This window comes from Haplochromis burtoni, unplaced genomic scaffold (genome assembly GCF_018398535.1).
Source record: "Haplochromis burtoni strain Fernald_Lab_line unplaced genomic scaffold, NCSU_Asbu1 Contig_66, whole genome shotgun sequence".
Lineage (NCBI taxonomy): Eukaryota > Metazoa > Chordata > Actinopteri > Cichliformes > Cichlidae > Haplochromis > Haplochromis burtoni.
The window spans coordinates 1,081,389-1,108,182 of NW_024582427.1; the positions used below are offsets into that span (position 1 = coordinate 1,081,389).

The 26,794-nt window shown below is 40.5% G+C and overlaps 1 protein-coding gene across 2 annotated transcripts in view; it reads left to right on the forward strand.

The window, feature by feature from the left end:
• jade2 (jade family PHD finger 2) overlaps nucleotides 1-26,794 on the forward strand; it is a 227,924-nt gene that overhangs the window by 39,168 nt on the left and 161,962 nt on the right. For both annotated transcript variants that reach the window (XM_005923109.3, XM_005923110.3), the window contains exon 3: nucleotides 2,004-2,089. In XM_005923109.3, coding sequence (XP_005923171.1) covers nucleotides 2,004-2,089 — 86 coding nt within the window. The remainder of the gene's footprint in view (nucleotides 1-2,003; nucleotides 2,090-26,794) is intronic.

Below are 26,794 nucleotides of genomic sequence, written 5' to 3' on the forward strand. Positions count from 1 at the left end.
ATCCAGGAGGGCAGATTTCAAAGATACATTTACGAATGTCATTCTCTCTGATTTAAATAGATTAACACTTGTTAGAATGTTTTTATTGCAATAAATGCAATTAATTGCAAACAACTTTCTGTGCAGTCCTTTCAAGACATCTTTTGAATCCTTAATTGAAATCTACTGGTGAATTCTGCTACAGCAAGAATGGTTGTAGGAGTTTAAAAGGTTTTTAAAAAGTTAAAACCTTATTTGGGTGCAAAGATAAATGAAGAAAATCAGAGAGAGAGCAAAAGAGAGGAGGAAAGATGGAGGAACATTAATAAATGGGCAAGTGCAGTAAAGAAGAAGTGAGTGCACCTATGAAGAGGACAAAGAGTGGATAGACGGTCCTAGTGACGTAACTGATGACATACATGGAGGTCTAGGTGAGAGGTTGGTGCTAGTACCGATTGTAAAGTACAAGAGTGATGTGCAGAGCTGTGACTGCAGTGGGATAAAGCTGATGAATCATAGCATGAAGATATGGGAAAGAGCTGTTGAAGGTAGGTTAAGGAGCGAGGTGATCAGTGAACAGTATGACTTCGTGCTGAGAAAGAGAATTACAGATGTGATGTTTGGTTAAAGAATGTTGATTGAGAAGATCAGAAGGAGCTGCACTGTTTTTGTGGATCTAGAAGAGGCATATGATGGAGTGCCAAGAGATACTGTGGTACTGCATGAGGAAGTCAGGAGTAGCAGAGAAGTATGTGAGGGTGGTCCAGGACATGTATGAGGACAGTGAGACAGTGTGCTGTTGGAATGATTAGGTGGGTATGGGATTACATCAGGGATTGGCTCTGAGCACTCTGTTGTTTGTAGTGGTGATGGACAGGTTAACACATCTCCATGGACTGTGATGTTTGCACATGACATTGTGATCTGTAGTGAGAGTAGTGAGCAGAATGCACGTGTGAATAAGAGGTAGACAGGTGTGTCAGTGAAGAAGGAGTAGATGCAGTGGATGAGGGTTGAGCTGGGGTAAACCATCCAAAGCAATGGACAGTGCACAAGAAAGATGAAGAAGAGAGTACAGGCAGCAGTGAGTTGGTGGATGTGAGAGTCTGGAGGGATTTGTGACAGAAGGAGGAAGAAGAGCAAGAGTGAAAGGGAGGGTTTACAAGATGGTAGTGAGACCTGCTATGATGTGTGGTTCAGAGACGGTGACACAAAAAGACAGGCGGTGGAGCCGAAGACCGTTAAAGTGAGCCGTCGAAAGAAGAAGACAGTGATTTTAGAGAAAGATTAGATAAGATTCAGTATTGATACATTTTGCACTAAAGGATAAAGAAACTTGATGAAATATCAAATGATGCAGTGGCTCGAAATATCACTGTGCTACACCTGTTGTATCCTGTTCGATGGTGACGATTATGGTTTTATTGATCATATTCATGGAGGAAGTACTTCTGTTGATTGACAATAACATTGAGAAGGTGTGATTGGGGCTTTCGAAGAAAACGTCTTTCTGTGCATCACACATTACAACGACCTGGGAATTATGATGGGTTGTGAGCTGGATGAGCTCACGCTCTCGTTTTGATGACATTTCACTGCTGATTATATAGATGCAAGTGGAAACTAAAGTCTGTTTAGATAATGCTTCAAGATAAACGCCCAAAAAGGTGCCCAAATGTGTTTCAAGAGTGTTTGCCAAGTGTGCTATTTTTTTCATTCCTTTGAAAGGGACTTAAACTCCTCCATTATAACCAGTTCTGGTAATTTCAGGTTCTAAAATAGTATGGCAACTTTGTTTTTTGTTTGTTTTTTTCCCAAATTAACTTCGTTCGGCTCTGGAGTAGAGCACATGGTGAGATAAGGTGTTAAACTGAGAGCAGAGGAGAAGAGCGAAACTAGAAACTCTAAAAAGAATTCACATACTTTACAGAAATAAGAGTTTGAGTATGTAATGGTTAGAGAAAGAGTGGTTTCCTGATCTTACACTGACTGTGGTATCATTGCTGTCTTTGTTATTCCTGCAGGTCAAGTGACGTCGTGGTCCAGGTCATCCAAGAATACGGGCACCAGCAGCACATGGGTCCGCCACCAGCACAAGAAACCATCAGAGGTAAGTTAGTTTGGCAGCTGGGTTTAGTGACTCAGACCCATAGAGTACACCAGCATGTGTTTAATGAAACCCAGTCTCTGTTTGACCGTGACAAGCTCACAATTTTGCTCCACTTCAATGAAAGAAATTTGTTTTTGGTTTGCAAAATTGGCAGAAATGGTCACATTCAAACATTTTTGGTCAGCTTGTCCATGTTTTTGAACAGTAGAATGATATTCAAATACCCAGTCACATCCTTTGTTTGCTTGGTTGCATGTAATGTGGGCATTGTTGCTACCGTCTCATGTTTCAGAGCTAGTTGCCACTGCAGATCTGTAAGAGACCACAGAGTATTTGATAAAAACATATGTCAAAACATGCTTATTCCACTGTCCAAGCGTACACAATCAGTGGAAATCAAATAAATTCACACAAAAGGCATTTGAGAGTCAGTGAATCAGTGAAACGGTCGCTTCTGTCCAATGTAAATACAGCCATCGCCGTCACCGCAGCAAAATCAACCAGGCACACTGATGGCATAAATTGGTTGGCTAAAATACCAGGTTGTAACATCCATATGGTCATGATGAATGAGCCACGGGCTCTCAAATGACCACCCTGAGCAAGAAACTGGCATAATCCGGTTGGAAAATGGTGCACTCTACCAGTTGTGGCAATGTGTTGCCTGCCACAATCACACATTGCTCCCACTCTCAGTGAAGTGGGCTCTGATCTGTTTAAGGAGAACTCGTCTCTTGCTTTTTGAAGAGTTTCACTTCAAAAATAAATCTGCCATTTGGAAGAAATTGCATTTACTCTTAAAAAATTAGCAGGGGGGAAATTTTTAAATAACGCAGAGGAGGTAACTGCCTCTGACGGCAGATCTGGGCTTCTAAGGATGTTCAATGACAAAGTTCTTTAACAAAATGAATTCATATAATTTAAGTTAATTTGCTCCCACCTTATCTGTATCTCTGCATCGTGGCTCAAAAGAAATGTCAAAAACTAGCAAAAGTGAAGAAGCTCAAATATTCTGTTTTTCAGTGACTTTTAAAAGAAGAATGAATAAAGCAAAATGGCATGCATGCCCCGAACCACCCTGAAGTACGAGTCATCAGCAGAGCATCTGTCAGGCCTGTGCATTTGATGCTTCCTCCCCCTCAGCTCCATCCAGTTAACCACAGGCTGTTGGAAGGTCCTGTCAGCAATCAGTCTCTCAGTAATTACTACTTTAGCTCTCTGCTCTGACCCGGGCCTCAGCTGAAGAGCCAGGGGCCATGTTCCCTTTCATAATGCTGCCTCCTCGCTCCGGGGCACGCTGCTCTTTCATAAAGGATGGTGTTTTGAAGTAATGTTTCTGCTTTTTCCAAAGCAGTGAGTGACAAGAAAGGTTGAACAAACAAAAAAAAAGCTGGTGGCAGCTGACAAAGGTTCAGTACAAAGTTTTCAAAAAGAGTTGTGAGTGCATTTGAACTGGTGTCAAGACAGCTTAACTCATTTAATGTAAAAAATCTGGTGCTTTTTGCTCTCTTGGTGCTGATAGAAATATCACGGCTGTTTTTCCACTTTAGTTTGTTTGGGTCTTTGAGCCTTTCTGTTTCCACTTTGGCGTAGTGTCCATCGCATTGACAAGGTAATGTTACAATTTTGTGATATCATTTCGCAAACATGCGAAAGGAAGGGATTTGTGGGATTGGTTACTTACTGTAACCCTAGGTTCTATGATTACAGGTGCAAAAGCTGGTTGCTAGATCTCTGTTTGTTTTACTTAAACGGTGAATCTTTACATGATTTGTAACGTTTTGAGTTTACCTGTTAATATTGCAAACATTCAAAGTGATGTCGCTTTGTTAACTGACAATGTCCACCTACTGCAACCATCAGAAGGCTAGGTTCTTTAAGCTTTTGATTGTTAACCCTCTAGAAATATCCATAATTGAGTTTAGTGTAGATAAGTAGAGGCCATTTAAATCAGCCATGCGATTTAAACAGTGAAGAAAATGGATGGATGGTTTCAATCAGGAATTGTATAATTCAACAACATTATTGCTGGTATAAAAGTGCTCACTTGTAAATCACTTATAACTCACTTATATCTGTTACAGTCATTTTTTAAAATTCTCTTCCGGAAAGGCTGGAGGACAGCTTCAGATTCATTATTTCACGTTTAAATCAAGAGGTTGATTATCAGTGTCTGACCTACTTTTTCAACTTTAGAGGACTTTGCTTGTATCTGATTGTTTTCTGACAGCCAATCCAAAAATCAGGATCTCTTTGCACGGTAATTTACCAGGTGTAAAAGTTGGATCTAATTCTCAAAGTCTCTTTAATTTTTGACCTAGTTTTTTTTCTTTTTAAGCAATTACCCTGCAAAATCAAGGGAAGACTGTTCTTCTGAAATTGCTCAGTGTCATCTTCAGAATTCATACAAAGCTAATGAGGAGGCAGTAGGTTGCAATGAAAAATGGCATTGATGAATACGGAAAACCCACACATGACTCAAAAAACTCCTTGATTACATGTGTAGTTATTCCTTCTAGCCTGTTAATTGGGCTCATGACTAAATGTTTCAAAGGGAAGTCATCCTTTGACAGCATTTTGAGGAGCTAACAAAGACACTGTCCTTAAGCCAGAATACAGGACTAACCCATCTTTGAGTACTAACTGGTTGCCTGTCAGCACTTCAACCAGAGGTGGCTGCAACTGCTGTCAGAGTGTGAATCGTCCTGAGGCGATAGCAACACCTTGCTGTGTGTTTTATAGTTCAAACGTCACATGCCTAAGAAAAAAGGCCTTCCTCCCTTGCTGACAATGCTAACATTAGTTCCTTGTTTTTACTTGATAGGCAGTTAACTACTCTCCAGGGTCAGGAGTGAGGTTTCCTTTGCTTGCCAAGTGTGGTGAGCACCAGCCTGGACACAAACCGAAAACAGACGCTCTGCAAAGCTGTAGACTCAGCAGCTTTTAAATGAGAGTTTGTAGTTTCCTTCTGGATTGTTGTTACGAGTGAGCATGACTATTTCACTTTTTTCACCTAGCTAATGACAAAGGATGAAAGGAAGTATGTAAGTGGTAGATAAATGTGGCTAATATAGACGAGCGAAACAACAAATGTCACATTTCCATGTGGTATTTGTTCTCGAAATGGTTCACTGGGTGAAATAGACTTCTAGGCTATGATGCTTAAGTGTGCTCTATCAAAGATTTCTTCTAGTTTTTAACCTCCCTCCCCTTCATCCTTCCATGAAAAGCCTGGTTCTGTCAACTACTGTACATGGCGTGTTTTGTAGTTAGTCCAGTGGTTGGAACGACATGCTTTTTTTAAAAACATGTCAACAAAAACATTATTTTTAGGTAGTGAAGAATCCTCACGATTTGCATCCCCACTGGTGAGAAAATTGAACAGTAGCTCCAAATGTGGGTTTCTGGGTTTAAAAGTTTATGGGTTGATGCATACTCTTGGTCGGAGGGAGGTGTGGCAAATGTTAAACACTATGGACTTTGTAATGACAACGTAGTGCTTTTCTAAAAATGAGCCATCTTTATTTGCGCCTTTGCGAGTCGTACTCCAGCTTTGCCTTTTCTTAGAAGTGGTTTAGATGTTTTTTTCTCGGCGGAAGGAGGACACAGTCAAATGCTTCCTTTTTTCCCTATAGTTTTTTTTTTTTTTTATCTTGTTTTAGATGAGGGTGGAGATGGAGAATTTTAATGGTTGCTAGATGCATAAACATAGAAAACATGAGATTGGCATTGTTGGGAATAGTTCAAGGCTGCAGGTGTGAAAAGATGAAAACTGTCTGCTACTGCTTACATGCAGCTTACACAGAAAAAGAAGCTTAGTTTACAAAAATCTTTTTTGAGGGAAAAATCAATCCATTCGTCATGGTCTCTATTGGGAGATGCGAGCAGACACAGCAAGGGTTTATGTTTATGATGTCTGTTGGTGTTTTTTCCTTTATGCATAGTGTATGCATAGGGAGAGCAAAGCTGCAGAATATTAAATATGCATAGTTAACATTAGAGAATAAAATGAATAGCAACTGGTCTCTGTGACCTTGATATTTTGATAACTTACTCTGTGAGTTGCACACAATTTAACGAGGATGATCTGTTATTGAGCAGATTGCTGCCTTTGAAAGGAGGACTTTTGTACCGCATTTAATTAGGCATGTAAAATTCATCAAAAGTATATTTAATGCTGTAATACAAAAAAATAAAGCTATTTGGGACAGGAGTGACCCAGATGGTATTTTAGGGTTTAACAAATCTCAACAAACAAAATGAGGTTTATATTGTATAAACAGAACAGAAATAAGCTGTATACAGTCTGCAGCTGGGCATTTAGCAAAAGCTGTGACCTGCAATCAGTGATGCAGTTAATCAGCTATTTACAACTGGGAAGGGGAACAGTTAAATATTGTGTACCCACCAAAGGCATGAAGTTAAAAGCGATTAATTTAAAAAAAAAATTTAATGCTATATCATGTGGGTAGTCTTGATTAAAACAAATAGAATACCTACACTCAGTCAAAGTACTGTAATCTGCTTATTAATCCAGATTAATGCATCTTAAGCCGTCATCATCATCAAAACAATATGGCAATATATAATATGTAGTCGCAAATTATGATTGCTTTATTTTCTGGGCCTACCAAAGCGGGATGGCATGATCGGAAGCACTAGTTTCACACCTTTCAACTTGTCACAATATTTTCAATAACAAATATCCAGCAGCCCCGTGGAGGCGAGAAGGGTAAGATAAATGTTACCTGAGTAGGCTTTACAGGCAATTTACAGCAAGAAGGCTTTGAACTAGAAATGATAATATCAGCCACTTCTGGTGCAACATGGGAGGAAGGAAGTGGTATCAGCGGGGGGATTGCCGAAAAAGATGATGAGCAGGTGTGAAGCACTTTCGATAGCATTGTTGTTTAACTGTGTGTGTGTGTGTGTGTGTGTGTGTGTGTGTGTGTGTGTGTGTGTGTGTGTGTGGAGACAGAAGTCAGCTGTAGATGCTGTATATGGATTTTACATCAGCAGGGGTGGTATACAATATATCAGCACTTGTTCAGTGAAAGTAAACCAAAGTAAAATGAGATTAATATAGATTGTTATATTGTTTAAGGTGTTTGATATGTAATACTTCCAAGATTTTAGTTAATACTGCCTAGATTTTCCTTTTAGTGAGCATGATTTAATGTTAGTAACCTAAAGACAGCTTTTTAGGATGAGAAGTTTATTTTGCTTATATGTAATTTATTCATTTTTTGAAATCATATATTGAGTGATGATACGATTACAAAGCAAAAATGAGTGGGTTTTGCAGTGGAAAGTGTTTGAGGTTTGACTAACATGTCTATTCATGTTAGTCATAGACTGTGTGTATGAAACATAGACATAACCACTTTGACATTACCCATTAGTCTGTGAAGCCATTTTTTATAGTCTCAAGTTAGCATTTTGACCACAGTCATGTTGCTGTGAGGTCTACATGTGTCTGTATTTGGAGGAGAATGTGGAGTGCTAAGTTATCGGCTAATGCTAATGCTAGCATGTTAGCAAGCTTTAGATACGTTAGACACAGGCACATGCTAATTAGTGCTAAGTAATAGATAAATGGATAAGAGTTTTATTTACAAAAATGTAAGGGAAATTAGGACAGTTAACTGCACAGAAAACTTGTAGTATTAATTAGATAATTGCATTTCTACCACAAATACACTTGACATGGCAGCGATTGGAATTAGCGCAGACAGTGAATGGCTAACGGTGCTTTGACCAATACGCACCTTTAATTGTAAGCCTTAACAAAACAAAAATGCAAACATAGGTAAGTTGTTATCTATAAAAGGTAACAAAAAGGTAAAAAAAATAAAGCATTGTCCGTACAGTTAATATGAAGTGGAAATTTGGTAGCAGCGAATTGTATGAGATTCTACAGATAGATGAGCGTGTTCATTGTCACTATCTTGCGCTTTTGAAAAATGAGAGATGTGATGAAATGTGAAACTGCACACACACTAGCTAAAATGTGTAATATTCCCTATAGACAATAGGTGGCCTCAGTTTTTGGTATTTTTGCATGAGGTTTAATTTTTTAGTCTGCTTGGTTTCTTAAATTTTTAATATCTGATTTCCCCCCCCTTTTCTAGTGAAAAACTTAAAAACTTTAAGTTTACCTTTGTCAGTTTGATGTAGTCCTTTTAATGTCTTCAAAGTGTTTTGACGTTATAGTTTTTGGCTCTTTGTTATTTATAGTTATCACGGCTACAGGTGTCTTTCTCATCTATAGCATTGATAAGAAAGTAGGAGCTGTTTCCGGTGTCCTTTTAATTTGCAGTAAAATAACAGAGAGATACTCCTTACTTACTAAATCCACATCCAAGCCCTGTCTGAGTAGAACAGCTGGGTCCACCTTTTCCAATATTTAGGTCATGCTCGTTGGCTTTAGCATTAACATTAGGAGTACCACAGCTACCTGTTCTGTCCGCTGAAGAACTTCAGATGCTGGATTTAATTATCTTCATACTGTTATCTGTTTGAGAGCAGAAGCTGTAATGCTTGATGAAATTAATACAATAAGATTTTTTACAGTGAACTGTAGATCCATTTTTCCGGAGGTGGAGGTATATGATCATCTGCCCATTTATAAGTAAGACTGTGCAAAAACTCATTTTTAAACAGAGGAGGAATCTGTTTTGTTTACATTACATTTACATTTTTTTTTTTTAAATAAGCTATTTGTTCCATCCTTTAATCTAATGCACTATGTTATAGTGTGCTTTTCACACATATCAAGCCTTATACTTTAATACTTGTTAAAGTCATGTTCCAGTAGAAGAGAATAAGAGGGAAATTGAAATCTGTCCTCGGGGTATTGACAGACTGTGTGAACCAAAGCATTTTTAACAGCTTGTGTGTCAAGATTAGGGTTATTGTTCCAAGGCAGATGTTATAGATGGATCCCTGTCAAGAGTCGTGATTGTGATATATTGTTATTTAGATCAGCCTTACTGCTGGCTCAGATGCTCTGCAATCTTGTATATGTGAACAATAAGGCAAGTAAACAATCACAGGTAACGATACTAACTAACTAATGTGTACTGTATGTATACATGTTAGTGTATTTTTACGTGTGTGTGTCCTCTAAGATAACAGCTGCTGAAGCTCATTAGGGTCTGGTGGAAACAGCTGTGAAACTCCATGGCAACCAGATGCAAACAGCTCGAAGTTGATGTTACAGTTTGTCTCTCTCTCTCTCTCACTCACACACACACACACACACACACACACACACACACACACACACACACACACACTCCACGTGCCAAGCCTAGTGAATGGATGAGCAGGCTGGATGGATGGCGGAGAGTTTTGCATGTCGACACATACCAGCCGGGAGCTGAGTGCAAATAAACGAATGCGGACACGCTCACACATTCACACGCCGCGAGCCAACATAGCGCCGAACCATCGTATTAAACTGTCAGCATTGCTCCCCCCTCGCTCACCTGCCAGGTGTTGAAAAGTTAAATAGAAACACATTGTTTGCACTTATTGGTAAGAGAACAGAAAATGTGTCCGATTAGCAACAGGACTAGTTCTCCAGGGTTCTTGTAGGACATTTGAAGCTCTTCTTTGGATGTTGGCTGCCTTCTGTTCTGCTCTCAAGATGATCCCACATTGCTCTGGAGTGTGGGGAGAAGCCCATAGTGTTCCACTGTGTGTTTTTCTATCTAGTTATGTTTTTACTGCATTGGCAAGATGTTTGGTATCATTGTCATGGTGAAAATTGAAGCTGTTTCTAATTTAAGTTAATCGCTCCATCAGACCTGTTACCACTGTTGTTAAGGCAGGTCCTTTCATAATTCAGCATACCTCCGCCTTTTCTCCCTGTTTCCTAATAGCCACCCTCCCACTGAGACCATTTCTTCAGTGAACATCAACTGAAGGACCAGATTTTTTCCCCCCCCCATTTCTTAATCAGGTACACGGTCCAGACTGAAAATGACTGAAATGCACCTTGAAAGACCTTCAGCAAGCCTGCAAACATTTTTACTCAAGATCACTTTAAAAACAAAAAAATACCAAAAAGTCAGGCCCATCAGAAGGAAAACATAAAGACATGAGGGGTGGCTCGGTACTTTTGCACAGTACAGTGCTCAGTTCAAAATGAGTTGTCCTGAGGTGTAGACAGTACTAGGTGTAGCCTGCGCCGACCTCAGTGAGGGCTGAAAAACTGTTATTTTGGACGTTGCTTTTGTAGATATTTTCACTTGTTCTGCTTCCATCTCAGAGCTCTAAAGTTTGTTGTTGACACATAAACTTAGCAGCGTTGGCCAGAGAACTTCTTTGGGGAAATATAAACAATAATCAGCGGGTGTGTATTTTGTCTGGTGCGGAAAGTTAATATTTGTGCACTCATGTGCATTTGTTTTATTTCTAGTTAGCCATCAGCAGTCGGTGTGTGTCTGCGCTTGCCTTTCATGGCCCATATTTGTACTTTCGGTCATGTCTGATGGTTTCATGGCAGAACATCAAAGGGCTGGACACTAACTGCACCTGATGGGGTGGAAAAGTCTACAGAGAGAGAGAGGGAGCGAGATGAGTTTGGAAAGAAAGTACTGAATGGGAGGCATAAATTTATGTAGAGCTTTCCTGGTCTAGTCTGAGCACTCAAACCGCATTAAGCATTTACACATTTGCACACTTGCACACTTGCACACCCAGTTGTGGCTTAGGACCTGCTTTACCTCCCAAGTCACAGCTGTCCGCTTCTTCTTTCAGATTCCTTCTGATAACTGATGGTTTTATTGTCAGTTGCTAAACGTCAGGTTTTGCTTCCAGTCGCTCAGAAACAGTGAAAATGCCTTCCTGGAAAGCTCGCGCTGCGCTGACATTCAACAGTGAAACCGAGAAAATAAAAACTTGACAAACTCAGCAGGCGGTCCATCCACAACACACCATCCGTCTCTCACTTTTCTCAACTAGCAGAAAATCTCTCATTAAATGCAAAATGATCATGCTCATTTTCTGCCTCCTATGCATTGTGTGAACCAGAAGCAGATAAAGCAGACTGAAGGACAAAATGGTATGAAAGTTGAAAATAAGGAGATTCCTGCATCCCGTTGAACGCCTCATATCGACGACACAAGGCAAACGTGTCTGTCAGCGGATCTCTCCTGCTTTAAAAATAGATCTAGCATCAGAGTGGGCGTTAATATGAAGCCACTTGAGAAGTTGATGTACTGTTCTAGGACCCTGCGGGCCCACTCTCGTCGCATTTACTTTGGCCGGCACACAACACCAGACGGGTGGACTTTAATGCATCAGATGTTAAAAGGAGAACTCAAAGCCAATGGCAGAGACTGAGACAGGAGAGGCGTGAAAATGAAGCTTACCAAGCGAGTGCTGAAATAAGAAAGGCTTACAGTGAGCACAAAAAGGTGATCCAAACCAGCAAACAGAACCAAGGGGGCAAGAAGGGGTGTCAAAAAAGATGGCTTGGATTGGTTAACAGGACAGGCAGAGATGGGACCGGGATGGCAAGAGTTCAGTGACAAGCTGGCATCGGTGACTGTGTGAGTTGGGACCAGACTCAGTGGGAAAGTTTTAGCGGATCTGGTGGATAATGGCAGGTCTTCAAAGTTGTAGTGTAGGGGAAGCGAGGAGCAGCGCTGAGGGAGCTGATGTAGCCGCCATGACAGAGGGAAATTGTTCTTTGGGTCAAATACCACCCCTGATGTGCTATTTTAAAAAATGGGGGAAAAAAGCTTGACTTTTTATGTCTTTTTAAAAAATATTTGTTTTAGAAAGCTGCATTTAAGGTAAATCTCCTGGAGCTCTTGGCGAGCAGACACAGATTGGCTTTCATTTGATCTACTGTGTTGTTCCCTGTTAGTAAATTTTGCTTCTAAAAAGCACAACAACCGACTCAAGTTGCAGTCGATGCAGACATGCAAAGCAGCATTAATCATGCAGTTGTTTGGTTGTTTCAGCCACACATCTCCTCCAAAACTAGGTCACATCTCTCTCCCCAGCCTTTGCTTGCCATTTCACCAGATCGCCTGCCGTAGCTGCCGTACCAAGAATGATCTTTTACATTGGACTCTGCAGGGGGAAATTGGCTTATCGCTTCTGCCTCTTAAGTCGCCTTCACTCTTTCTTGTCAGTGACCCAGTTTTTTAAAAAACTTTATTTATTGGAGGAAGTGTTTCGATGCCTGTTCGCCCTCTTTCTTTTGCTCTCTCTAAAAAATCTTGCTTCATATTCATGACTGTACACATGTTCACACCTGGGAGCTGCAGAGTACAAGCACAGCCTCCACTGATCTGATCCACTGGAGTGGGTTTGGGGGCTGCATGCCTTGGTTTAGTCAGTTATTGTGCGGAAATCTCTGTTTTTAAACAGGAAGTTAGTTTTTTGGATTTTTTAAAATTATAACTTAAAAAAACTTAGCAGATATTACATTTATTATAACAATTCTGCTCTAATTTGTTCACTTATTTTTTTCTGTCATATTTAGGCATCCAAGCTGCCCCAATACAATTCACAGTGCTGTGCAAAAATGTTGAGCCACCATTAGGGGCTCAGAGATTTTGACTATACCGCTCTACCGCGATAGCGCATGTTGATGATGTCATCAAGCTGCGCCTGTTTTGGTCGAAAGCATCGCAGCGGCTACAACCATTATCATCTGCAAATTATGCCGACAGTCATAGCAAAGAGATGAAGCACTTTTGAAATATGGGGAAATCCAAAAACTGCACTTCCTCCACTTCCGTAACATTGATTCATTAATGTTGAATTCTCTCGCAGCTGCTCTATTCCCATGTTGTTGCAGTATATTAATAACTAACCTTGTATTGTGGATGAATAATCTTAGTTGTTCTCCTGACTGAAGTTTGGGCCGTGTATAGCATCCTGCTATGCGATTGCATTTGTCCCTAACCACTTGGATCCCTCACGTTAACTTTTATCGAGTGGAAAAAAAGTTGGCGTTCATCCTCCAGCTTTACTGTGCTAATGTTATGCTAACATAGCTGTGTCGCTAGCAATCACGTAGCACAACATTATATACCAGGTAGTCCAACTTCAGTAACCCTGCAAACGCCACTGCTGTTTAGTTTTCTGTCTTCATTTATGTTGGAAGTGGTAGCAGAGCTGTACGTTTTAATTAGTTTCAAAAATCTCTCAGTAAGAACATGGTATGTCATGTTTAGGTGGAAACTAGCGAGCTAACTTCCTGTTAACTTCTAACTCTGTTAAATGTAATAAATTCTGTTTTCATGGATGCCTGGATGTTAAACTTAATTGTTACACCTGGTAAAGCAGCAACACTGATGATTTTATTAAAGATGAAAGAATTTTGACCGTTTTTAACTCTCAGTGTTCGTTTGACTTTGGGACCTGAAGCGGACAGAGTTTTGGACCCAGATTACTCCGCGAAGCTCCTCACTACAGCAGCCGTAATGCTCTGACAATCCATCAAGCAGTGCGGCTTACCAAAGTTGTACTAAAACACTTTTTAACAGATTTCTGCACACCAAAATTGGTTCGAGGTCATTAAGCACAACCAGAATTCATACATAAGGCACACTCTCGATTTTTGAGAAAATTAAAGGATTTTAAGTGTGCTTTATAGTGTGGAAAATACGTTATACAGAAGAAAAGAATATATCGCGATATATATCGTTACCGCACGTGCTTCAAATTATACCACGATGTGGATTTTAGGCCATATCGCCCAGCCCTAGCCACCATTAATTTCTTTAAATCTTGCTCCCAAGAACCCAAACTAGTCTTTTAAAATGGTCTTGAGCAATAGTTTTCCAGACTTTCTGAAGGACTGCTTTTTCACTTATTTTCAGTCCCGACCTCATAACTGACCATTTTCAGAGAAGTCTTTTTATCTTTATTAAGTCACTTAATTCCAATCTTTTACTAATTCAAGCACAAAGAATACTTCAAGGAAAACCAGTGCTGTGTCTATACATAGTAGACAACTTGGCAAGAACCAAAAAACAGTTTCAAATTGTATCTTTATGCGCTTTATGCTAGCAGTCTGTCACAAAAACAGAACATTTGTGTCCATTTCTTTATTTGAATGTGTGAAAATTGCTAAAGGGAAGACAGTCTGACAAGGATAAAATGATACTTTTGTACCAACAGTTAGTTGGCAGTTAGTTGCAACAGGACTAATTTTTTGTTTAAATGGTTGTCATTATTTATTGAGGTGTGAGTGTCTACAGCCATCTGTAAAACATGGTGCAGGCTCTGTCATGTGGCTGCACTTCAGTCAGCAGTGTTGGAGGTCTCGATAGAAAAACACACAATGGAACATCGTCAGTCGTGGACTGGCCTCCCCAGAGCCCGGACCTCAGCGTTGAAGCAGTTTGGGAGAGAACAGAACAAAAGGCAGCCAGCAAGCGTCCAACGAAGAGCTTTGAATGTCCTTTAAGAAGCCTGGACAGCTATTCGTGTCTAAGTCAGTGGTCCCCAACCTTTTTTGCGCCATGGACCGGTTTATGTCCAACAATATTTTCACGGACCGGCCTTTAAGGTGTCGCGGATAAATACAACAAAATAAACCAGTAACAGTACCAAAAATAGAAGATTTATTCATAACACACAGGAAAAGACCCAGGGATACTGAGATAACGATACAAACAATAAAAAAATAACAATAAAAACCCTGAAAACCATAAATTTCACATCAAGCCTCAACTCTCACGACCCAGTACCAAACGACTTACATGGCCCGGGGGTTGGGGACCACTGATCTAAGACATACCAGGTCTAATCACTGCTGACTTTCAGGCTTGTTAGAATTGTAAAAACTTTACATTTTGTACCTTATTTACTGTATTTCCATGTATGTTTTTGTGTATTTCAATAATATAAAGAATAAGAGATGGCTCAAGACTTTTCCACAACACTGAAAGGCTGTTTAGTAGCTCCTTTGAAGCACTTTAGAGGTTAAATGCCTTGCCCAAGGACATTTGGGGAGAAGAGCTTATCGCTGATAAGACTCTCATTCAAGCAGTTCCTGGCTCCAAATCCAACTTACTTAACCTCTACCACACTGCCTCCTCATCCCTGAATATCAATATTAGAATTTAAATTTGTGGACAAGCTACACATATGTAAATTTTTTCGTGATGATTCTTCTATCTCTGACTTGTTTCTTTGAATACGTGATTGTGGACATGAATGGAGGGCAGAATTCTAGCTCGCTTGAGGCCAAAAATCACATCTGTTCACACGGAGGAGCACAGTAAGTCAGTCAAAGCCTTATTGAAGCGGGAACAAAGCTTAATTGCATGACCTTTGAGTGAAGCCTTGGCAATCAGCCTGCCCTTGGCGTGGAGGGGAGCGCCGTCGCTCCACGCATCATTCAGGCCAGGGGCTTGTGATGAGGAGCCGGCGCTCAGAGAAATCTCAAAAGGACTTGTTCACTGTCTTGTCTCACGCTAATGAGGGGCATAAATTGTAGACTGAGTGTCTTTTCAGAGTTCAGCACTACGGAGCTAGGCTAATAGCTACGGATGTGACATTTCAGATCTAAGAAGGGAGAGGGGACTATAGAAAGAGCAGGAGGAAATCCTTTTCACATTCCTATCATGTCCTTTATGTGTCTTTTGAAAAGTGTCAAGCCGGTAAAGGCTGTTGATGCGAGTGATTTATGTTAGTGAGAAATGTTTCTGCATAATAGCGGCGACTCCCTTCCCTGTTGCTTTTTACGCCTTTTTCCTCCTTGCCATCCATCCTGAGTTGAAGCAGTGTGTAGCGAGCTCACTGAAAGGTTTCTTCAGGCCTGTGCTCTCTGTGCCCTGCATGGTGCCTGCTCTGCAGCGCTCACACAAAGAACAAGCTGCCATCCGAATCGTGTCTGATGCCATATACTGAGAAGAGGTGAAAAAAATATGTTTTGAACGGCACCTCAAGACTCAGTTGTAAAAAATCACAGGTGGGATATCAAAGACTTTGTGTGTGTATATATATATATATATATATATATATATACATTTGTGACTTGAAAAGGTGCTGTAGATATATTTTTCATGTAGCCTCTGCATACTCTTTATTTTTGACGTAACACTTCTTGTTTTATATTCTGATCACTTAAGCATAATGATGCACACAATAACGTTATAAAATTGAAGAGATTAAACATTCACCTGCTGCCTGAAATACTAACTGTACTGAAAAATGTTTAGATTAATCAATAATAAATATTATGAGCAGCAAATATAGATGCTTAAAACTCTAAAGTAGTCTTCTAATCCAGCCATGATGATACTTCTGTGTAGTTTATTGGCTGATTTGGGATTGTTTTTCACTCCATATCGCCTGCTTGATAGCCTGTCTCACTACTTAATCTCTTTAATTGTTGATTTGTTTTTCCTCCAACCTTTTTGTCCACTGTTAGTTTGCTTCTTGTTGCACGTGGAAAACCAGAAAACCTAAAATTGAAAAATCTAAGATGCAAAGTGAAAGCCTATTTGAAGAGGAACATCAGGAAAAGATGCACTTTGGTTCTTTTCTTTTGTTTGTCCCCTGGTTCTTTCACTTTTATTCTCTGGGTGTCCTGTAGAGGTGTCAGGTGTAGAGGTGTAATGTAGCACAACGTGGATGTGAAAGCAGAGTTAGGTTCACATCACAGTGTAGTAACAAAATACCACTCAATACCTGCAAAACTGTGGTTTCTGCAGCCCTTTGAATATGCTCCATATTAACGTAAGACAAAGAGCAAAGAAATGTGTTTGGTCAGTTGTTTCTTTGTTGCAACAATCCTTCTTGCCAATAAATCTTACACTGTTGGAAAGCATGTTTACTTCCCGTTAAATAGTGCCACATTTGTAAGGAAAAGGCATTTGTGGGTTGAGTAGCAGAGATGAGTTGGGTTGCATCCATGAAAAACTTGCTAAATCATCTCTGACATCCCCCATTTGGTGCTTTATTGTTTGTTTTGTAGCCTGTTGGTTGGTCTTCGTGCTCACTGTCCCTTGTATGTGTTTGCTTTAAGGAAAGCTTTTGTTCTTTTTTGTGTTATTTTTCATGTTTCACATGCACCCTAATAATATTTGGTGGATGGTAAAAATCTTACCTCCTCCCAAATCCCCTAATACTTTGAAAATATTCAAAAGTAGAATGGGAGGCAGAGTCTTCAGCTTTCAGGCCCCTCTTCTCTGGAACCAGCTTCCAGTTTGAATCCGGGAGAGTATCTCTACTTTTAAGACTACGCTTCAAACTTTCCTTTTTGATAAAGCATATAATTAAGGTTGGATCAGGTGAACCCTCCCTTAGAAACGCTGCAATAGGTCAAGGGCTCTGGGGGATTCCCATGATGCATTGAGTCCTTCTTCACTCACTATGTGTTTATACAGCTCTCTTCATTTAATTATTAGTTCTTATTATCTCTGGCTGTCTTCCACAGCGTATCTTTGTCCTGTTTCCCTTCCCACATCCCAACCAGTCGTGGCAGATGGCTGCCACTCCCTGAGCCTGTTTCTGCTGGAGGTTTCTTCCTGGTGAAAGGAAGTTTTTCCTTCTCGTCGTCGCCAAAGTGACTGCTCATATGTGATCATATGATTTTTGGGGGTTTTCTCTGTTTTCTTTGTATTATTATTATTATTATAGGGTCTTTACCTTATAATATAAAAACACAGTATGGCAACTGTTGTTGTGATTTGGCACTGCATAAATAAACTTGAATATCTCTGATTTCTGGAATTTCACTGGTTGGCTGATGACATTAGCATCTGAATCTAAGCATCTTAACTTCTCATAGTAGGGAAACTACACGTGTGTTTAATTATAACTCTGTTCCACTAGGAGAAGTCCTGTTTTCTGCGCTCTGGTTTACTGTCATGGATTACTGGGAGTCTTAATGGAACACAGTTGTAAATTATTGCCACCTGTTCTCTCCCTGCTGTTGAAGTTCAAATTTATTCCATCCATCCATTTCTTCAGCTTCTTATCCAACAACTACCCGACAACCCCAGAATTGGGGTACATGTACTTCACATTGATGTGCGGTATTCTTTGGCAAGAGTTTGAGCCTTCTTTCAGTGCACGGGATACAGATTCTGCAACAAGGTGATCTCTTAGAAACGGCCTGGCTTTTCCCTGGGGTCTTCTCCTGGTTTGACATGCAAGTTATCAAGTAAATATCTCTGTGTCTTTGTTACAAGTACTAGTACTGGTTCTGTTATGGGGCCTCTAATTGGTTTAACGTGCCTCATTCAGGAGGCATCTATAACCCATCTGCAACCCAACTCCAACCCACTCGTCTTCTTTTGGTTTGGACGAGCAGCAGCTCTACTTTGAGCTGCTTCCAAATAACTGAGCTCCAGTGGAGCCCAGACACTCCACTTCCTGTCGCTCGTGGCCACAGGTGAGGGCAAGGACATAGATTGGCCAGAAAATCGACCACTTTGCCTGTGGGATTAGTGCTCTCTTTACCACTGCAGACCAGTACATCGTTCCTCATCATTGCAGACCCCCGATGTGTGCTTCTCCACTTGAGGATGCAATTCATCCCCAACACAGAGCAGGAAATACAAACTTTTCTAGCTGAGAACTGACTGAGAGCCCAGAGTTGGAGGTGTTAAATGTCATCCCTGCCACTTCACACTCTAGCCGCCCCATTGCAAGCTGGAGGTCACATCGTCTTAAAGATATAGGCTCTAATTTGCTGAATTCAATACACATTGCTGGCACTGAGATGCAGTCCTATCTTGATGCATCCTAGAGACTGTGTTTGAGTGTGTGGATCAGCCTGAAATCACTGAGTCACTCCACTAATGCACTGAGCTCTTTCTCTGTCACACACACACACACACACACATACGCACACATGCACACGCTCTCTCCTCTCCTTCGTTCTGCTACTCTCTCATCAACCCCTTTCTCTCCTTCTCTGTCGTTTTCTCACTCTTAATCACCCACTCAGCACACACACGCATGCACACACTTCTTGAGTCCTGTGGACCTTCCAGGCAGCCAATCATTAGAGCCCTCGCTGTGATGTGGCTGCTAAAATTATCCTTCTCTCTCTGTTAGTCGACATCTGCTGTGACGCACTGTGGAGAACCAGGTAGCCATGATGCCCAGAGGAGAAAAACAACTTTTTTTTCCTTTTCTTTATTTGAAAAGAAACTCTTATTTTATTCTCTTGTCTTCAGTTCTATGTAGATGTGCACCTTCTCACTCCAGAGAGTGACATGGCACAAATTTGAGCTGTACGGTCTGATAAAGTCAAGACTTTCACGGTTATCATTTTTTTAGTGTTGCACTTTAAAGATGGTCTTTGCACACTCGTGTTACAACCAGCCGCACATAGAGACCATCATGGCGGAGGACGGAGAGCAAGTTGTTTTGGTGAAAACGATCTTATAGTTGCCTGACTGCCTTAATATTTTATATTTAAATGAGGTGTTATTGGTCTTCTAATAACAGGTTTTGATTCCAGGAGTTCAAATAACCTTAAAAATGAAACAGTATTGCTTCTTTACTAAACCAAAAAAACCCCAAACTCCTTTTCAGAGTTTCTCGTGTGCAAATTTGCAAATTCTTTCTTCTAAATTTCCCACTGTTTTCACATAAAGCTCAAATCTTTCTTAGATTTGCCACCTTTTTTCATACATTTGCATTTTTCCTCATATCTGTTCAGTTTTTTTCTTATAAATTTATGACTTTAAAGTTTTGCAGATTTTTGTCTCCTAATTTTGAAAGTTTTTCACATAAATCAATTTTCCCCCAATAAATTTGCATTTTTCTTCTCAATTTGCCATTTTTCCTCATAAATTTATTAATTTAATCCGAAAAGTTGCATTTTTTGTACTTCTCTCCACTCTCATCCCCCTATTATCATCATTATTATTATATTTTTCTTTTATTAAGTCATAATTTAGTGATTTATTATTTAATTCAGTGGCTTTATCACACAGTCACACATTTGATTGACTTGTTCTCAAGGAGAAAAGATAAGAATGGATGAGTGCAAACTTGGCGAGTGCTTTAAGTCTCTTGGCTTCAACAGCGAGCGTACTTCAACAACACGTGGCCAAGGTTTACTCTTGACCCAGCAATGCTCTTTTTAAAATTCTAGATTCAGTTTGGAATCACTTTGGAGACATTAAATGATGTTGTTGCTGTTGTTGTAGCAGCTGCTTCAGAGAGTCTAATCAGGTATCGATAAAAACACCAGTTTCTTCCTGTTAAAAGGGCGTTTTTCCTTCCCAGTGTCACCAAGAGCTTCCTCAAAGCAGTTGATTGCTGGGATTGTTTCTGTATTACATTTACCTTACAATCTAGATCACTTTAATCTTCACTGTCTTTGTAACAAGCGCATACTCGCACAGGGAAAGAGTGATCCATCGCCTCCTCTGTACTCTGTGCTGTTATCATCAGCCAGATAGGTTCACCAATGAAAATCCAATCATTTTAGGAACTTTTTTGTACCTATTTCAGCCAGAATTTTTAAACTGTGGCCTAAAATGAGCAGAGCTAGCAGGTGCTGTGCTGCACAATCGCAGACTGGCTCGTCTATTAAGACAAAAACATACTTTGTTGTTAATGCCTGCTTGCATTGTGTTTTTATTGAAGGGTCTAGCATTGGAGAATTCTCACTTTGGCGTGTGCGTCATCCAAAGCGTCATCTGAGCCTGTGATAATACACAAATACTTAGTTTAAATGCCCTTTCTTAGAATAAACAGTCTCATCCGTATTCACAGGCTTATCACTATTAGATAAATCCATCTGTATTTTCACTGTAAGAAGGCCATGCCAGACTTGAGCAGTCTAATAATAACATGAGGATGAGAGATGAAGGGCATACCATCCTCTTTCTCTATCTGTCAGTGCTCTCATCCCTTTCAAAGTCACACATGAACAAGGATGATTGTTTTTCAAGATAACCAGCGAGTCAAATGATGCTGTGTTATGTCAGCTGGCCTTTAAAAGCACTTAAAGCACTTTGTCGCTGTGCTTCAAGGAAACTGGCTCCACAGCAACATAATAACGAGGTGTACTGTGTGTGTGTGTGTGTGTGTGTGTGTGTGTCACTGCAGTGCCTAAATGCATTTTTCTCTGACCCATATGCTCGCCTGTGTTTACTCCTGGGTTTCCTCACCTGTGAGGGGGTGTGTTCAGCTATGTTCGGCTGCTGCGAATTGGTGTGTGTTGGTCCTTTATTTACAGGAGTTTTGGTGTTAACCGGAAAATTTTTTGTGTGTATCCCTATCTGCCTCTCCGAGCGCACGTTTCCTGGAGTGAAATGTCCGCTTTCAACGGCCACACTATGTGGTTTCTGTTCTGTTGCGCTCAGAAGGAAGCAGGCAGCGTTAATCTATCACTTCTCCGCAGATGGTCAGAGATTTAAGCCCGGCCGCGAAATGAGACTGACAGGTAGATTTACGACACATAGACGAGCTGAATCAGAGCTGCCTTAAGCTCATAGTTGACACTGTTCCTGAAAAACACATTTCTTTTTAAAAAAATTGTATTATCCCCAGTTTCATTATCAAATAATCTGGTTAACAATTTCTCTCAATCTTTCTCAACTCAAGATAATCTCATCAAATAGCCAAACACTGGAAAAAAGAAGTTGTAAATTCTCATCGAAGCGTAAAGTAAGGTTTGGATTACTTTCTTTTTTAGCTTAAAACCTGACTTAATCATTTGATTATTGATTCGGTAGTTGTTACAGCTCGAGGTAGTGGTGGCTCACATAAGTTTGGTTCTATTCGCAGCAGCTGAAGCAACAAGTGTAGTAGCAGCGCTCACGGTGATCGTCATATTTTGGACTGGAGAGTAGAATTAGACGCATCAACCGTAATAGTCTTGGCTAAAGTGGAACGAGGTAATGGTGATAATAGCTGTAAACGCAGCATCATAGTGTTAGCAGCAGCTGTCATAAACCTTTTCTGTTCTGAACATGAGTGTAATACACTATTACAGCTTCAGGTGACTAAAGTGGCACGGTCACTTGTATGTTAAAACATGCCCGTGACAGTGATTGAGAAAGGCACATTTTTTTCTGTACTGCACAAGGCTTGTTGTAATTGTTGTAGTAACAGGCAGTGGCAGCTTTGCCTTGTGAAGGATAGTCCGACTTTAGGACATTTAGCTCTTTCCAAACTTATTACTAAAAGCATGATCTCGCTCTTTGGGTGCTGCAGAGAGAGAGCAAGACCTCTCTTATGATTCACGACAAGCAAAAGTGCTTTATAGGCTAATAATGTTAGAAAAGGTGAGCTACCAATGTTGCTGTTTACATGTCACTGTTGCTAAGGGTGCTTCGTAAACAGTCACTTCACAAAAGCCTGTAAAATAATGTATGCATAATGTGACGCGATGCAAATGAAAAATGTTAAATGTCAGTATGGTTTAGTCTCTATTAATATAGCAGTTACAGTGTTGGTAGCGGTGTGGCTCGATAAACAGGAATTCTTTAATAGGGAAAAAATTCTGAGGCTGTCAGACTTTTTACCGTCGTGTACACACACACACACACACACACACACACACACACACACACACACACACACACACACACACACACACACACACACACACACACACACACTTCACATCCCCTGGTAATGTCATCAGTTCAGACCTAGATTGGACTTAATGAGACCCCTGCATGCTAACAGCCCATAACTCATCACAGCACACTGACCTACTGACTGATTGGACAGAGGAATGTGTGTGAGTGTGTGTGTGTGTGTGTTACTACTCACCTCACAGTAATGCTGAACTTGAGGTTTTGTGGAGCCTTAACCGAGCAGCTGAATCTAATCTGTTTTATGGAGAGACCATCGATCATGCCGCACTGTCTGATTAGATTGTGATGCAAACTTAACCGATAATAGAAGAGTTTAAATCAACAGTTTTGCTTTAAATTATCGTTATTGTGCAAACAGTATTAGCGCAATGCAATGGCTTTTATCGTTTTAAATTTAAAAGTTTAAATGTTCTGCCTTTTAACATGTGCAGAATATGGGAGTAAATGAAGGCTGATCGTGTAAACAAAAAGAAAGAGGCTTTAAAAACAGACAGTGGTGCAAAGGGGTAACTGTGGAAACCTTGCAGAAGAGAAGTCTTGTTATTCAAGATGGAGACAGCGTGTGTTGTAACAGATTGGTGGTATTACCTTCAACCAGTCACGGCACATGGCTGCTCCTCCCTGAGCCTGGTTCTGTTGGAGGTTTCTTCCTGTTAAAAGAGCGTTTTTCCTTCCCACTGTCACCAAGTGCATCCTGAAAGCTGTTTGTTTCTGTATTACCTTTACCTTACAATATAAAACCCCTCGATGCAACTTGTCATTGTCGTGATAGCACTAAATAAATTCAATTCAATTGAAAAAATTCAATTGCTGAAACAATTTTTCGCAACGTTTTCTTCTTTTTGCTTGACGTCTGTTTGCTGAAGCCAAAAATGTTCAAATAACGGATACGGCATTTCTATTTGGCACAAGCTGCTCAACTTACGAAGTTTGAGTTTTCCTCCGTGACGTTGCCATGTTGCAGATTCACAAGTCTACACACATTTTGTGTGTTTTTAAAGACACAGTTCATACCAGGGGAGTATTACTGGAACATGAAAACAAAACAAAAAAAAGGAGATAAATGACATGGGCAATTAGAGGTTTTGAATGTCAGTTTTGTTTTTGATTAACTGCCCAGTCCTAATGTGATTACACTTAAGTCTGGCAACAAAAAGGAATCAAATAAAATGTAAAGGTAGGAGAATCCTACAATACTCTGAACACACTTCTAAACTCCTTCCCTGATGTCTTCTTCAATCATTATGTTTCACTGTAGCCATTACTATTTGGTATTTTGGCAGACTTTGCCGAACTCCGGTGTGGTCTTTGCAACATGACCGCCTTTTACATTTGGGGAAAATCTAGAGAAAAGGACACTACAGACAGAAATAATATAACCGGATGGTTTAAATGAATGACATAACTTTTCAGATGCACTGCAGCTGTACAAAAATGAGTGTTGCGTATAGAAAAGTGTAAAAAGGCTGAATTAAGCTCATACTTTGTTGCAGCAGAAACATAGAGGAAAATGTCAACAAATTTGATGAGCAACTGACTGAAATGACCACTAACAGCGGGATTACTATGAAGACGTATATTAATTACATTCTAAAGGGGATTTTCTTCCTATTGGAAATCTACTTTAGCATTCCTCCTTTTGTAGAAGTTGGGCTTGCACTCAGTGTTTTCATTTGCGAATTGTGATTTATCAAATTTGGAAAGCTGAGTGGAAATGGCAAAATTCAATCACATGCTCTCCTCAGAACAAAGTTATTATGGTTGATGGATGTGGAAAATCTCTCCAGCAATAAATAAATCATGTGATAAATGGAAAAAGAAATGCACTTTTTGAGTAATTACTGACAGAGTTTCCATTGCTGCTTCAGGCTCATTGCACAACAGGCTCTCTCTTCCAAAAGCAGCCAGAGATTTGACATTGGTACTGTCACTCCTGTACATAACTCTTCATTAGTTGCTCAGTTACAATGCAGCCAAATGGATTTCTTTGTTTTGGTCTTTGCATGAAATACAGCCGGCACTAACTGACTCTGTAAAGGATAAACTAGTTACTCAAATCTAATCAGTGCTCGAAGGTCTCTGTTTTTCCATTTTTCTGCTGGATTTGTTTTGTTGCTCTGTGAAAGCTAAAGGGAGGAGAACACCCCCCCACCCCCCCACCCCCAACTCATATGTTATATTTTGTGTAAAAAAATAAAAAAAAACTGGCAGACAGTTTGGAAGCAGGGACTGCTTTCCTGCCCCTCTACCTGCTTGACTTTTACAGCCCGTCTCCTGGGACCTCTCATCTTCTTATCGCTCTCCTCTTCCATCTATCTGACTGTCATCCGTCACTGAGTACGGGCGACTCCCAACTGTCTGTCAGAGAAAGCGTAAAAAGATGAAGAGGGTGGGCAGTGGAATAGAGGAAGAGGAGGATGGTGTTGAGCTGGAGAGGCAGAGAGAGAGAGACGCGAGGTAGAACATAAAACTGCGGGAGCTTGTAATAGTGTTTCCTAGACATTAATTAGCCGAAGTCATTCCTGTACAAACACACAGTAATAAAACTGATCCTCTCCTCTCCTCTCCTCTTTTCCCCTCCTGTCTCCTCTCCTTACCTCTGGCTTCTTCTCTTTTCATCCCTAACTTTCCCCTCTTTTCTTGGTTATCCTCTCTTCCCTTTGTATCTCAGTCCTTTTATTTGGCTCTCTATTATTTCCCCCTTTTTTTTCCCCAACCATGCATTTTTATTACCCCCCCAACCCCCCGCTCTTTTTTTCATCTATTTGTCATCCTCTTTCTTTTCCACTACCATGTTTTTCGGCTGATGAGGAGCATGAAAACAGAGCAAGAGAAATGATGGAAGAAGTAAAAAGAGAAAGATTAAGGAGGAGTGGATTGCCCTTAGTCTCTGTCTTTCCTCCTCTGGTATTGCTGAAGGGGAAGACAAGATTCATGATGGCCTTGACTCACTGTCAACACACACTTACCCACACACAGACGAACACACAGTTACAGTACAGGTTGAACTTGCACGCACACACGCGCACAGGCGCAAACATCCTTGCTCCATTGCATTATTTATTTGTGCTGGCTGGCAGACGGCAGAAGCAGCCAAGCAGTAGAAGCAAGGATGCTGCTTCTTACATATGGCCTCTTAATATACTGCACTTTCTCTCTCTCTCTCTCTCTCTTCTCCTCTCTCTCCCTATCTGCTCCTCTCTCTCTCTCTCTCTCTCCTCTCTCTCAACACACACGCACACAACACACCACACAGCACACACCAAACACACACCACACATCCACACACCACACCCACTTCACTAGCACACACACACGACCCCTCAATCTCGCTGCCGTGTCCTTGTCTTTCGTCCCTCTTTCCACTGACTGAAATTAATTTCACTTCCTTTTCTCTGTTTCTCTCCCTCTCACTGCTTGGCCCTGTCCTCTCTTCACATAACATAATTTTTGCTCTTCCTCTTCTCCCTCTGTCCTCTTCCTACACGCTGTCCTCTATTACTGATATATGTCACAAAATGTTGTGGAGAAAGTCAGGATTTGGTGATGCTGAACCCTAATAGCGTGATCCCTGACAAACTCCAGAAATTGCTAGCTTGTGAGTGAAAATATCTCGACGACTATGGATGTGTGTGCATTGAAATGAAAATAAACAAATTTGCGCTCTCCTAGGGATGAATTTGAGTAATTTTGCATTTTCCATCATTAAGTGAAAACTGAAATTCATAATAACTCTGGAAATTGACCGAATTGCCGCAGAACTAATGGGAATCCAGTCACCCTTACCTGCACTTCATTTAGTGAACTGTAGTTACTGCTACTTAACAAATGTTAGCACTCTGAGATGAAAACCTAAGGTGGTAAACATGTCACAGTGATCACTCACTTAGCTCCAAGCACTACCGTGCCTGAGTACAGCCTCAAAGTAGATCTGTAGTCTTCTTATTTACTTATCCTTTGATTGGATTTTGATAAGATAACTCCTGATTAAATTGGGAGACTCTGGCGGGTTTAGATTGTTTTATTGTTTTTTTCAGGGATTTCGATGTGTTGCACCTAGAGATAGTGAAGAGAGGCTTCCCCACACAGAGTTATACTGCCAGTCCAGGGACAGAGTGAGCTACTTTAAGGTTACAGTTTTTATATGCTG